Raw genomic sequence first — 14,264 nt, 5'->3', positions numbered from 1 at the left:
GGCTATCTTATGGACAATAACTTGATTTCTGGTTTTCGCATGAGTCACAGTACAGAAACTGCGCTTATTGGAATTATCGATGAACTGCTATTCAACCTTGACAATGATCGCGTGAGTGGTATGATTCTAATTGATTACTGCAAGGCCTTTGACATGGTCGATCACTCGATTTTATTGCAAAAACTTCAAGCTTATGGGCTTGACGACAAATCAATAAATTGGTTTCGATCATATCTAAATGAAAGGCTTCAGTTGGTATCTATGGGTAACAAAGAATCCCCTGCTGCTTGTGTTCGTCATGGTGTACCTCAGGGCTCAATTCTGGGTCCCTTGCTTTTCATCGCTTTCATTAATGATCTTCCATTACATGTGAGCTCTGCTCAGATTGACTTATATGCAGACGACACAAAAGTAACCTCCACCGCTAACTATGGTTCCGTTGATTTCTTACAAAGCTCACTGACTACAGCGATTTCTGAAGTTGACCAATGGGCAACAGCAAATAAACTTCCCCTTAATGAGAGCAAGACAAAAGTGCTTACCGTCACTGGTAAGCGACTTTCAACCAGAATTAGCCAGGACCTTGCTATTGCTGTTAATGGAAAGCAACTTGAAAATGTCCAATGTGCAAAGCTTTTGGGTCTAGAGATCGACCATGAACTAACATTTATCCCTCATGTGGACAAAATATGTATAAAACTGTCGCAGCGGATAGGAATTTTAAAGAGGATCAAATGCTGCTTACCTCTAAAACACAGACTACTTTACTATAACACCATGATTAGACCAATTATTGATTACGTGAGCGTGGTTTGGACCAGCTGTGATAAACATACCCTCACACGTGTTCTAAAACTGCAGAAGAGGGCTGCAAGAGTAATTCTAGATGCCGATCGCCAAGCGAACTCTGTCAAACTGTTAAATAGACTTAACTGGATACCATTTACCGAACAGGCTAAACTAAGTAAGTGCTGCATTATATACAAGCGTTTACAGGGGCATGTACCCAGCTATCTGAAAAGCTTACTTAAGCTTACTAGCGAAACTCATTCACGAAATACAAGATATGCCAACTTTAATATTGTTCATCCAGTTATAAAACGATTAACTGAAGGTGGCAGAACTTTTACTGTGACTGCTTGTAAAGAATGGAACAGCCTACCCCTATCTATGCGAAAATTGTCAACAATTAAAGCTTTTAGGAACTCTCTTTGGAAGAGAATTTTTAAAGAACAGCAGTTTTTAAATCATTTTATTCTGTAATTTAGTAACACTTTTACTCTTTTTACCTTTTTAATATTTTATCTCGTATTTCTTGTATTTTTATTGTAATATTTCATAGTTTATCCATAGTTTTAATATTCGTATTGTTCTGAGTATTTTTATATTTTATTGTAAATAATTATTGAGGGCCACTGGTTTGTTAGTGTTTTTATGCTATTTTAGTGCTACCCTCGTTAAATAAAGACTTTACCTTACCTTACCTTCGGCGTAAAATTCCTGCAACTGCTTTAGCTAAATTAGTTCGACCGGAAATACAATTCAAGTGAACGATGTTTCGTTTCTCGCAAGACAACAAGAAGTTGCTGTCTTTGTCTCATCATCTTGTCCATTTGCTTATATCCGATTTTTTGGCCGCATTTTGTTCCATTTACAACAAATAGACGTTGAGTTTTCTTTCCGAACACAATTTGCTTCGCGAGAAACTGCTCGAGGCTGCGTTAACTTCAAAGCTTGCTGTACGCGTACGCACCTGAATGGTTTTCCCCCGTCAGCGACGCTGATTGGTTAAAATTAATCGGATGATGAACCGAGAACCAATCAGCTGCAGGGCCGTTAATGCATTAACGGCCCGCTATAGCTAGGAGTCATTTGCGGCCCGCAAAGTTCGTGTTTTCAATAGGGCGGTTTTCAATTTGGTCACGTGTATTGATAATAATACTTAATAAAAACAACAGAAATGATGACAGAAAAAACACATTGACACAGATACAGTTAAGTATTCTTAACAGGTATTCTTAACATTGTATTGTCTTTGCCTGGAAGGTGTTCTTTACTTACAATTTCTTTACAATATTTACTTTTACTTTCCTTACTTAACTATTTACTTGTTGTTATTTACTATTAACTATAGTTTTACGTACTTTTAAGCCAAAAATCAGCATATAACATTGTATATTTTGGACTGCAATCTTTTAGAGTTTCTACTTCTTTTTGATTCCAATAGCCCTTATTGGGATCTGCTTTTCCCGCAATTTCATGAACCGCGCAAAAGATATTTGTATTTAGGAGGCACCGTCCTTAATTAATATTACATTTTTGTACATGTAGGACGACCTAGCCAGTGATTCGGAGAATTGGTTGAACAAAATATACCATTTGAGAGAAGCCACAGCAGAGGATTTAGTGGTAGGCTCACTTGTTTCATCTAAGGGCGTATTTATTTGCAGCATATGCGTGACCAGGGTATGTGATTACTGAATCAATGACGAAGCGTATTGAGCTAAGTAGGCATTATTGTTCTCGGTATTATTGATTTCGAGCTATTGTTCTCCCTTAAAAAAGGAACTGCATTCGTGCTGAAGAAGTATTGGGCTGTACAATTTTTCTTCTTCATTGTTTACTTAAAATGACCGTGTAACTTAAATATAACTTAAATGAAGGGTAGGGATGTAGCCGAGGCTCTCGCGGAAGGAACCAAGAGTCTTCAGACTACAGACTACTTTAACTTTACAACTCTCAAGCTTTTTATGTCTAACGAAAGTTCACACAGGGTACTGGCCAAAAGAAAACCAGGAGGCTCATAAACAAAGTTCTCGGATGTTAAAGCTGATTTCCAGTGGACACTGCGCAGTCTCGGGGTTTGTTTTCATTTCTGTTTTGAATTCGTTGATATTATTATTACTTCGGTAATAGCGTACATGAAATTTCTATGTCCGGCATTACTGGTCGTTTTGTTCAGGAATACTCGATGAGCTTAAACGTCGGTTCGAAATATCTAAGAAGTTCTTGTAATCATTATTAACGTTTTGTAAGGATATCGGGCGTTAATAATGAAGGAAAAAGTAAGTTTGTCCTGGAAGTTTCATTTTGGCTAGTAAACTTTACTTCGTGTGAGACTCGCATAAACATTGCAGGCGAAGATTGCGCAGTACGGACTAGAAATCATCTTTAACCTAAAATGAACATACCCTGCGTGCAGACGTCTTCTATTCCCTTTCGACGCAGGAAGAAAATAGGAGACGTCTGAACGCTAAAATGAATTAGAACACAGCTAACTTTGTTTGGCAAGCAAAGACTTATCAATGAAAACTGGGTATATTCGACTGATTCGACCACTTTAAGCGATAGTTAACCATGAATCTATTTTAAAATAAAAGGCAGGTAGTAGCCAAGGTCGCAAGAAAGACACTAACATGTTCTCAGCTGAAATATTCCGAATGCTAGATGTTATCGCGAAGTTTCTAGGAAAATAAAAAAAGACTTCCAAGAATAAAATGCGGCACGTACGTGTGAGATAACATGTGTGAGATAACATTGGCTTGCCAAAACGGACTTTGAACACAAATTTATAACCAGCAGACATTTGGTTTTACAACAGAAGTGAATATAAAGCAAATTTGCCCTTCGAAAATATGAATTAAAATTCGATGGCAACATTTGACCACCGTTGTTTTGCATATCTTCTTTGCGTGACCAGGAGTGCGGCGCAAACGAATAGCTTATCGAACTTTCATATAATATATCAAACAGGAGAGACTGTTACATCAGGATATCCAAACACCGAGAAAAGAGATGAAAATACGATACGCAGCAGAGTATTTTTGACGAAATTCGAGTTGTTAGGATCACAAAACACTGTGTCGAGTGTTTGATATATCTTCTCAATCAAAACAAAAACTACGGAGTAAACGGAGAAATGAAATCGTAAAAATCTATGCTAATTAAGACCAGGTATCCAAACCTCCTTCACGGTTATGATTTTCTTTGTTTTAACTTGATGAATTATTAATTAGTTTGAGAACTTTTTGTAATAAATTGGCAGTATAGCGAATCGCCTGTAAACGCTCACTTTACCAAGAAATATTGAGGACTCAATTATTATTTTCGAAGTTTTATTTTTCTCTTAGAAATTGCAATTCTAAAGGGACAGTCCACGAACACAATAGTCGCTCCTATAATTGTCTTATTGCCGTAGCCATTCATCAGTAGGATGCCTAAAATGCGTGTAATGCTACAATTGGTTTCGGCTCTGTTCAGTGTATACCAATTGCAGAACATTTTAGCAGGAGCCACCCACGATGTGAGCACTGTTACAGACAATACAAAACAATAAGAAAAACAACTCAAACTAAATGTAAACCGTTGAAGTACGAACTAAGTGCACACGTCAACTAAATGAAGCAGTACGCGTGCATAACATAAGAAAACTTACTTGCGCCCTCGATCCCTGCTTGGCAAAAGTTCTGCAAAGCTCTTAATCCAAAGGAGTTTTTCCAGCACGATCCGCTCTTGTTGCTCTTTAATTTTCTTTTTCATGTTTACTTAATCGTTTTGATCCAAGATATGAATGTTCATGAATAATTTGAAGCTAGGCTATACTGATAGTCGATGTTTTCAGCCTTGTGCCTCTCGTCAATTTATTGGACGTTAAAATCATTGGTCACATATATGCTTTATTTGTTTGGTACTTTATTTGGTATTGCAGGTTAAAAAAAGGCAACTAATTAACTGAATTAAGCTGATGTGGACCTGCTATCAAATAAAATATGATCAAAAAATAAAATTATAATATGTAAGAAATTTACAATGATAATTAAAAAACCTACTATATACAAGAATGAAATGATGATAAAATACAAAATGAAGATAAAATTAAAATCAAAAATTAAAGTCTAGGTAGAAAGTACAGTATTTACAACATATAAGTTTCAGACATAAACAAAGTTTTGAAGGTCCTCAGTTGTCCCTTTGAAAAATGAAGCTTTCTGAAGTGCTGCTTTATTACAAAATGTTCTAAGAAGGCTTTATAGTCATTTGTCAGTACTTTTATATTCTGATTAGCTTCTTTTTTACTCACTGCTCGATAAAACTCGGGCTGTTCCAAAAATGGCCAGTGCGGAGTGCGCAAAAATATAAAAATAAATGAAAATGAAAAATAAAAAATAAAAAATAATAATAAAAAAATAAAATAAATGGAACTTAAATAAAAAAAATAAATCAGATCACGGGTATTTCGTTCAATCAAAATGATAAATTCAAACTTTCGATATGGCTGGTAAGCAGCTCACGTTTTACGAAAAGTAGTGAACAGTCGTTGGATATTTTGACATAAAAATATGGTAAATCGCCATTCATGGATTTTTAAAATCAATCTTCGGTTTCATTGTGCCAAAGCCGTGCTATCTCCTAAGACTTTATATGCCTTGCTTTCCAAAAATAAACCGTGAACCCTCTAAAAAGAACAACTCAACAACCTAACTTGTTACTTGTCAGCTCCGCCTCCTAAACTGTCGCATTTTGATTGACGAAGTTTTAAGATCAAGTGTTCGGGAACAACGGCCTACTTCGTAGTCTCTCCTCCACACCCGATATAAGATTATTTGTGTATATTTCCATGGCGCACCTGCCCCTGCGGCCACTGTAGGCCCTTATCTATTGTGCCAGTATGCTTTTTGATGCGTTAAAGAAATGGAACTTTTTTGACGACAACTAGATACCCCCATGGTCTTGTATTTGCCTTTGGTTTGCTTCAGGCTCCGATCTCTAGCAATTTAAGCGGGTTTTGGCCTATCAGGCGGCTCTGCCTCACGTCTCTGCAAGGTGCTTGACGCCAATTTGTTGCCTGTAAGAGCGCGAACTGGGACTGTTGCAACCTTCACTTCTGGTGTACCCAGCGCACGATGCGGATAATATATCCTGACCTATCCTATGCTGAGGCTCTAGTAGCTGCAGGTATCACTTCACTGTACAGAGGAGACATGCTTTGAGTGAAACTGCTGCCGCCACGTAACGAGTCCACTTACTGCACACGAACTCGGGGATACTTTGAACTACCGATTTGTTAGACACATAGGTTTAGAAATACTTTCATTATGAACCATAGTTTTAATTATTAATAGTTTGTTATTTTTTTATCTTGTAGTATAATTCGTAATTCAGCCGCGCCGGCGGCTGAAGTGAGTTTTCCAGTAAAATCTGTCTAGCTATCTACCTATCCAGTCATCCTCTCCCCCTCCCCCAGACGAATGAAAATAGCTAGACTGAACCATAGAGAGAAATTAAAAATTGTTAATCTCAGAGACCAAGCAAGTCATGACCCTGGTTATGTTCCCTTCAAAAATACGAAAAGAAAACAAGCCGATTATGCTAGCAGTGCTACTTTTATAAAAACGAAAAAAAAAATATGCGCGTTTGTCCAAATTATGCCAAAAATTTTGCTAGCACAATCGATCAGGGTCTAGCTGCCAGCTGCCAAAATATTGCCTGCTGTTGTGGACCTACTGACAGGTGTCAGAGACGTGTTGCCTGCTGGTGTAGACCTGCTGCCTGTAGGTGGGGACCTACTGACAGCTGCTGTGCCCCTGCTATCTGTTGTTGGGGCCCCGAAATCTGCTGCTGTGGCCTTGCTGCTATCTGCTGTGGACTTCGTGCATGCTGGTGTGCGTCTACTGCCAGATGGTGCGGACCTGCTGCTTGTCGCTGTGGCCATAAAACATGTTGTTGTTGGAAGCCCTGAATCTCGGCTGTGGATATAACAAACATGTTTGCTGATTGACCTGTGAGTGCTGTGACCCCTGCTTTGGCCGCACTTCGTGTGGTTGCTGGCGTACGTGGGTCTGATGCTGTTGCAACGTTTGCTGTGTCTCTTGATGTAATGTGGAGATTGAGGCCGTCACTCCAGTGGTTGTCTGATTTGTTGTTACCTCGCTTCGGGGCGGTCTCTCGCCCTTTCGTCCCGTTCCACGTGGCATTTCCGCTAAAACGAGGTTTGAAAAATTGATAGCACTGCTACCTTGAGTACGACTGAGCTTTTTAAGCCAACTATGGAAGACTTTTGCCTGTACCTTTTGGTGCTCCGCATAGACAATGGTGTGTGAGCAAATCGACAGACTTTAGTTGTTTGCGCAATTTCAAACTATTCGGCTTGTACTGTACCCGTTAACGATGTGTTGGTTTTGGGCGTCCGACATGCATGGAATGAGAATTGATCCTTCCGAGTTTAGAGTTGGGTTATTTTGTTCTGGGTCCTGGAAAATATTTTCCGATTTCTGGGTCATTCCTGTTATGGTGGAAAGGGGAATCCAATCAATTCCCTCCTGTAGTAGACGGTCTAGAATTGGGTTTCTTGCGCTCCTTGCAACCTACGGTTTGCATGTCAGACTGTTGTCGCGTGCTTCTGAAAACTTCATCTCGTGCACTTTCTGCAAAGCCATTTTTCACTGATTCGATGTCATTTTGACCCAGTCATCGGGGGAGGTGACGATGTGATTAAAGGCCTCTCGCACACGGTAGGGCCCTTGGTCGATGACTGCCATTTCAAGGTATATTTCCTGACGTTCTGTAGTGATTGAACGAAGACGAGTGCCTTCTGCGTGTCTTCGTCATTGAAATCTTGAACCACTTTATTATTCCCTTCAGATGGGGTGGTTGTGAATCTTGAAACGAGCAATGTCATTAATTTGAAGGTTGTTACCCAGAAAACTAGCTGGCTCTGGTGCGCATTCACTTGCCTAAGAAACTCGGTATCCTGGAAACGGCTTTGTGTTTTACATTCTAGAAGCAAATCATACCAGGCATCTTTCCTATAGACGAGCTTCCTTGCTGCGATGTAGACAAAGAGGAATGAATCGTGCTTTGTACTTTTGGGGAGTTTACCGAGCCCTCTTACTTTTCCATTCTCCTTGATCAGTGTGTGAAATGCATCGCTGGTTCCGTGTTGACCACCCAAAGTCTTCAGTTCTTCCATTGTGCTCTCACAGGTTCTTACTTACCCTTTTTCTTTGACTTAAATTTTTTTGGGATTAGGATTATAATTTTTTATATTGTTATTTGATATTTTACGTAGTTTGAAATATTTTTTAATTGTCGTTTAGAATCTATTCATTTAGTGACCCCAAATTAGTATGGGTTTTCTCGAGCTAAGTGGTTATTTTGACACGTTAATAAATTTTCTATTCTACATTCTATTCTATTCGCATTCTTTTGGAGCTTCGGAGCAATTCGACGGTTGTACTGGAAAACATCGACTCGAGAAAATTTTACTGACTACTTAAACTATGATGTCCCCACTCGAAATCAATAAAGGTGATATAAAAAGTCATCCGAAGCAATTACTCACCAGTGAAAGTGCCGATCCGTTTCCGGGAGTCCTTGTATAAATCATGGTTTATGCGGTACAGTAGTACTCCCGCTTAAGAATAACCTTTCGTTCCTCTTCGTCAATGGTTTCTCCACCTGAAAGTACTCTCAATGATGTTTCTGGCGTAACAACATCACTTGAAAGGGCCTGGGAAATTTCACATTGCTGCTATTTCGCCAGCTGCCCACATCGTCACACTTGACATCTCCCACACTATCGAGGCTACCCAGATGAATGATAAATGTGGCATTTTTGGGGGCTCTCAATGGAACTTGTGTACAAATGTATTCTGAATGAATGAATGAAATACTTTATTATACTTTCAGTGAGGTATTTACCTTTAAAAAAAAACTAATTGGGGACACTATTTACATTAAAATATATCTAAGCTACATAAAGTTAAAATATTTACACTTAAATTCTAAGAAAAAACCGTACTACATAGAAAAATAGATAAATAAATGAATAAATAAACAAAAGACAATAGAATATAACATCTTATAATAAAAGTAGGCGAAAGATAAAAATTGTAGTTAAGATCTGGATCAGGATCTATAGTAGGGCTTTAATTGTTTATACAGGGCTCATGACGGTCTTCCCACGAGCAAATATCGGAACTCGACAATCCCCATTATGAAACTCTACTGCTTCCTGCTGCTGATGGTCTCCCTTCTCTTCACTGATAACTGGAAGGTGTCGTTGTTACTGGCAACGCCATCATCACAATCATCACAATCTTTACCGTCATCTTCATCGACATCGTCTTTATCATTAGCATTAAAGCTGATTACTCTTTTGGTGCGACAACGAGGCTTAAATGGGCAAGAGGCTGGCCCTTAAAATTATTAAAAAAGATGGAAATGTGATAATTTATTTCAAAGTACCTTTCACTGACTGATGGTCCCTTTTTTCTGTTATGGGTGAAGAAAAGGCAGGCGGCAACTCATTATCTGTGTCCGAGAAACTAAAAAAAGAAAAACGAAGTCATTCAGTATTTTGCTCCGTATCTCTAGAAACGAGTTTGGCTTTGATATAGAAACACAGATTCAGATACTTTTATATCGTCACAGCTTTCTATAAAGTAGCTGGATGGTTTGAGTTTGAGATAAGGTTTTTTTTTCTACGACATTATTTAGACAAATCTATCACATGGCATGACCTTTGAACAAAATAATTAGTCGATAATTTTCGGAAAATAGTCGGAGTCTTCGGTGACCTTCTACAGAGATCGGTTACCCCGCATGATTGAGTTTTAAATCAACCTCTGGTAAAATGGACGTAATTAAGTGATTTGCAATTACGTTATACATAAACAATGATGTGAAAGTAAATGAAGAAGCGTTCTCAAGTTGAATACTCGGAAAAAAGATTTTCCGAGTTCCCCCTACGGGCGTCGAACCCATGACCTTCCAGAAATACCGGTTGGACGCTCTAACCACTGAGCTATGGGAGACTCGTGGTGAGCGAGGCCATACACCGAATGTAAATATGGCGGACCACTCAGTCGTTGCCTGGGACGAGTCGAATGAAAGCGAGGCTAGTCAGGCCTCGATGTTTTGTTTTGACAATGCTTTCCCAAAAAAGCCTTGCTTCGTGTCGATCTGGCCTGTTAAGTTTCACCTTCCTACGAGTTTTTGGGTTCGTTAATGCTACCTGAAGGGAATATTTGAATCTTCCACAGCAGAGAAAGGTTTTTTGCCAGTTTTCTCTTTCACATCTTAGGGGAAATCAGACGAAGGAAAGGAGTTCGCCATCGCCGAAGGAACTCGGCTTTTTATAAAGTTTGTTCATTACATTTCAGGTTAGAAGATCTTAGAAAATGTGTAAGCGATCACATTTAGCTCCAAGTCATTCTTATTTGGCTCAATGCTTTCACTAGCTTAAACTATGGGGGCAGTTGAATTTCATTCACTTGGTTAGGATATGTTTCGTGCGATTCCGTGCGAGTGGATCGGATGCGGACAAAGCCGGACACGAACAACTTCTTTTTAGACAGAGGATGTCTTGGAAGTGGAGCTTTTCTTTACTTTGGGAAAGGTACTGGCCATGCAACTCGTGCTGGAACACCGCCACCACATAAGCTCGTCATTTAAACGATCTTCTAACCTGAAATGTAGCGAACAAACCTCAATAGTTCCCGCGGCGACCGTGAACTCCTTTCTTTCGTCTCAACGAATTGCATTGATCCACTTTTTCCCTTAGGGGCAAACGGATGAACACTTCTATCACTTCTCGTGGCATTCAGAAACACAGCAACTCGTAGGCGCAACGAAAAGAAACACACCAGATCGACGAATAAGCAAGACTTTTGTCAAAACAAAACACCGAAGCCTGACTATCCTCGCTTTCATACAGCTCGTCCCAGGCACCGACCGAGTGGTCCGCCATATTTGCATTCGGTGTATATACTAGGTTCTTATGCGTGACACATGTCCTGCCAACTGCAGGCTCAAATATGTCCAAATGATAAATGTGGATAAATGTAAAGTGAAATGCTTGGCAACATACATGTTACACGGGACGATTTTCAGCGCAACGCCAACTCGCAACATTTCGCGCGCGTGTTCAGGTCATGTTAAACAGAATTCTGGGAAGGTGTTGGGCGAGAAATTGACGGCGACCCTGTTACACGAGTCAACTTTCTGAATATTCATCATTTTGCGTTGCGAGTTTTTGACTTGGTTTCAAAACCTCGCAACGTGTTGCCGAGTAAAATAATGCGCCAAAAATCGTCCCCGGTACCATATTACACGGTAAACGATTTTTCGCGCAACAATGTTGAGCGAAAAATAGTTGTTGCAAGTTGTCCCGTGTAACATCACCTTAAAAGCCCGCGAAAATGAAAGTGACTGCTGGGAAATTAGGATGGGTAAAACTTTTTGAAATGAAAGATGTTATTTCTCAATCTTATTTAGACCTAAACAGCTTTTGAGAAAAACACCATGACTGAACAAGGGAAAGGTAACGATAACGGGTTCCATTCGTGTTCATGAGACCTTGTCGACGCTTTCCATATTTTATGCTGTGAATGTCACAGTCATAGTCTAGAAATCATGCTTATGTTCTTCGATCAAAAATCGAGAACCGCCTTTCGTAAAACCAACGCATTTTGAGAAATGTTCAACTTCAATTAGCGAACGAAAACCTTATGTTGTGCGCGAGAAGTTTTCTTTCGTCTCAACGGTTGAAAAACAATTGGACTCGACGGTCGAATGGATGTTCTCAGCGGGTCAGATCGACTGAGATTTTGTCTCAAAGTCTAAACAGTCATTTGCCTTTACAGTTGAATGGTTAGCTTTAACGAGCGATCTTAATTTTAAATCCATGGTTGCAAACTTTTCTTTCGCCTGGACGGACAAACAACAGTATGACTCAAAAGTCGAATTATTAACTTCAACGGGAAGAGTTTTTGACTCAACGATAAAATTTACCGCCTCAACGGGCGAATATTACTGAGAATGATTTGCCTTTGGGACCATTAAGACCCAAAGCCATTTTGCGTCACACCTTTCTCCTTTTTTTTACGAGACCAGCAAGCTGTTGTCAGCAGTTTACTTAGAATAGAAGTATTTTTCCCGCTATTGTATAAAAGAGCTTAGGCGGCTGCGTCACTAAGGCTCGCCACCAATGAAAGAGGGTCTGAATGGGGGTATCTCAATTCAATGAACACTGAAATGAAACTCTGTAACATGAAACAGTAAAATTTAAAAAAAAAATAAAGTAAAAAAAATCATTTTTTCCACGTAAAATATGTAAGTCAAAAAGTGCTAGAAAAGTTGGCATAAACTACGAATAAAATCTGTGTAAGTACGTATGCAATATGCATTTTTAGTCCAAAACATTTATATTTATAAGAAAACTAAAAGACCAGTAATGGCCGCCTATTTATAAAGTTTTTTTTTTCATATTATCGCATATATTTTTTTTTACTTCAAAAATAACTGTAAGACTATAAAAGAACAGAAATTAACTAAAATGTTAAATGCATTGGTATATTATTTAGCATTAGTGAAATAAAATTTCCAAGGAAGCATTTTATAAGAACACCGAGGTTGAGAAAGATCAAAAGTTTAGCAACACGAAAACAACGTTTACAGTGTACGGCATTTTGGTATGCACTCAAATTATTCTCTATTTGTTAAGAAAATCATAAATAAAAATATGGATGAACGTTTGCTGAAACCATTTTGCCATCACCTATCCAAATAATGTGGGCATTTATTTATATCTGACGGCATTGACTTCCAGCAGTACCACCTTGGCATGAAAGGCTTGTAATATTAAGTATTATTTTGACAGCATTAACAGAAAATCAAATCACAGCCCTCAAAATAGGCGTTCTAGTAAAAAGGAGATGAAATTCGCGCCAACTGACTGGCCACATCATGCAGAAGACAATGATATGTAAGCATATATATTATTACGTTTTCTCACCTCTAGCTTAATTAACCTTGATGGATTTGACTTTATTTTGATGATCATTTCTTTTTCTACAAGGCGTTCATCTTAAAGACACACAAGAATAAGAAGAAAAATGAAGATGATTTGCTGGAAAAGATAAATGTCAAGGGAGGAAACGAAAAATTTCCCTTTGACGAAATTACACCAAGGGCGTTAGCAAACTGCGAATCCAGTTCTTTGCTCATGTCAATGAAGGTATTTATTTATCTGTGTATAATCAAAGTTAAGTTAGATAACAAGTAGCAGAGTGAGCTAAAAAGTGTTAAAACGTCGGCGGAAACTACGAATAAGCCATACTTGTTAGTGCAACTTGTATTTGTAGCCTAAAATGTTGTATCTTAAACTAGAGGACCAATAATACACGTTGCCATTTATAAAAGCTTTTTTCCATATCATCGCATGGAATTTGATTTTTTAAACTTTAAAAATAATTGTGAAATCCCTTTACAAGACTGCACGAGAACAGAAAATGAAAATTTTAAAATCACTACTATCATGAACCTATCATTTTAAAAGGCTTGGGTTATATTTTTCAAGGAACGATTTTATAACAACGCCGACTTTGTGAAGGACCAAACAGAGTGGGTAATCACTTTTATTGTTCTCCATTTGTTGAAAATACAAACAAAAGACAAGAAAGTATCTACAGGAAGTCCTATGGCTTTATAGACGGGCCTAGTAGCGTTATTTCGTTTTGTTGTTATTCAACAAACGTGTTATACTGAAGCGTGGCATCCGATATACGATACTCGGCCGCCAGTAAGCCCCGTCAAACGCCGCTTTGAATTGTTTACATCGCTTTGAATGTAGAGATGTCAGAGATTTCTGTTTTCTTTATAATACAAGAGCTCATGAAATACAACTTGTCTCTCTCGTTTATATCTTGTACTAGTCCAATCTAACTGCCCGGCTGTATTTTGCTTTGTGGTCTAAGCGAAGATTCCATGTTTAGTTAAACACATACAAAATGCATATTATGCATGTATATAAAATCCCTCTGCCCCATCCTCCCTGCCTCATCTAAGCAATATCAAGTGGCTGATGACAGATGACTCGTATTAAGCCAAACAGAATGAGTGACGTAGACATCTCTTTCAAAAAAACAACAAGTAATAAAATCCTTCCGTCCCATATCCCTTCCTCCATGCAGGTAATTTCAAGGGGCCGATGACCCGTTGTAAACCAACCAGAATGCCCCAACTACAAAAGCACGCCGCCAGCGTCAGCCGCTAGCGGCCTGGGCCCGCCTAATAAACCTTTGCTATAAAACATCATTGCATTACCTCAGTAATTTGTACATTTATATTGAGTAGCGGAGCTCCCCAGTGGCCTTTAGGGCCCCAGAGCAGAGCCCCATAGGAGAATCACACATGCACAGAAATGGGAGAACCATGCATTTGATTTTTCATGATCATCATGGCTAGCGGCATGGGTCGCGGGC

The 14,264-nt window shown here is 38.9% G+C and overlaps 2 protein-coding genes across 11 annotated transcripts in view; one reads left to right on the top strand and one right to left on the bottom strand.

The window, feature by feature from the left end:
• The window catches only part of LOC144635400 (scavenger receptor cysteine-rich type 1 protein M130-like), a 327,613-nt gene that overhangs the window by 182,666 nt on the left and 130,683 nt on the right, over positions 1-14,264 (bottom strand). The window lies entirely within an intron of this gene.
• The window catches only part of LOC144634914 (uncharacterized), a 203,768-nt gene that overhangs the window by 86,775 nt on the left and 102,729 nt on the right, over positions 1-14,264 (top strand). For all 10 annotated transcript variants that reach the window (XM_078493960.1, XM_078493966.1, XM_078493965.1 and 7 more), the window contains 2 exons: positions 2,332-2,409; positions 12,860-13,018. In XM_078493960.1, the coding sequence (XP_078350086.1) occupies positions 2,332-2,409; positions 12,860-13,018 (237 nt within the window). The remainder of the gene's footprint in view (positions 1-2,331; positions 2,410-12,859; positions 13,019-14,264) is intronic.

This window comes from Oculina patagonica, chromosome 13 (genome assembly GCF_052425735.1).
Source record: "Oculina patagonica isolate OP01 chromosome 13, crgOcupat, whole genome shotgun sequence".
Classification (NCBI taxonomy): Eukaryota; Metazoa; Cnidaria; class Anthozoa; order Scleractinia; family Oculinidae; genus Oculina; species Oculina patagonica.
The sequence above is the reverse complement of the archived record's forward strand: the minus strand, read 5'-3'. Positions and strand labels throughout refer to the sequence as shown.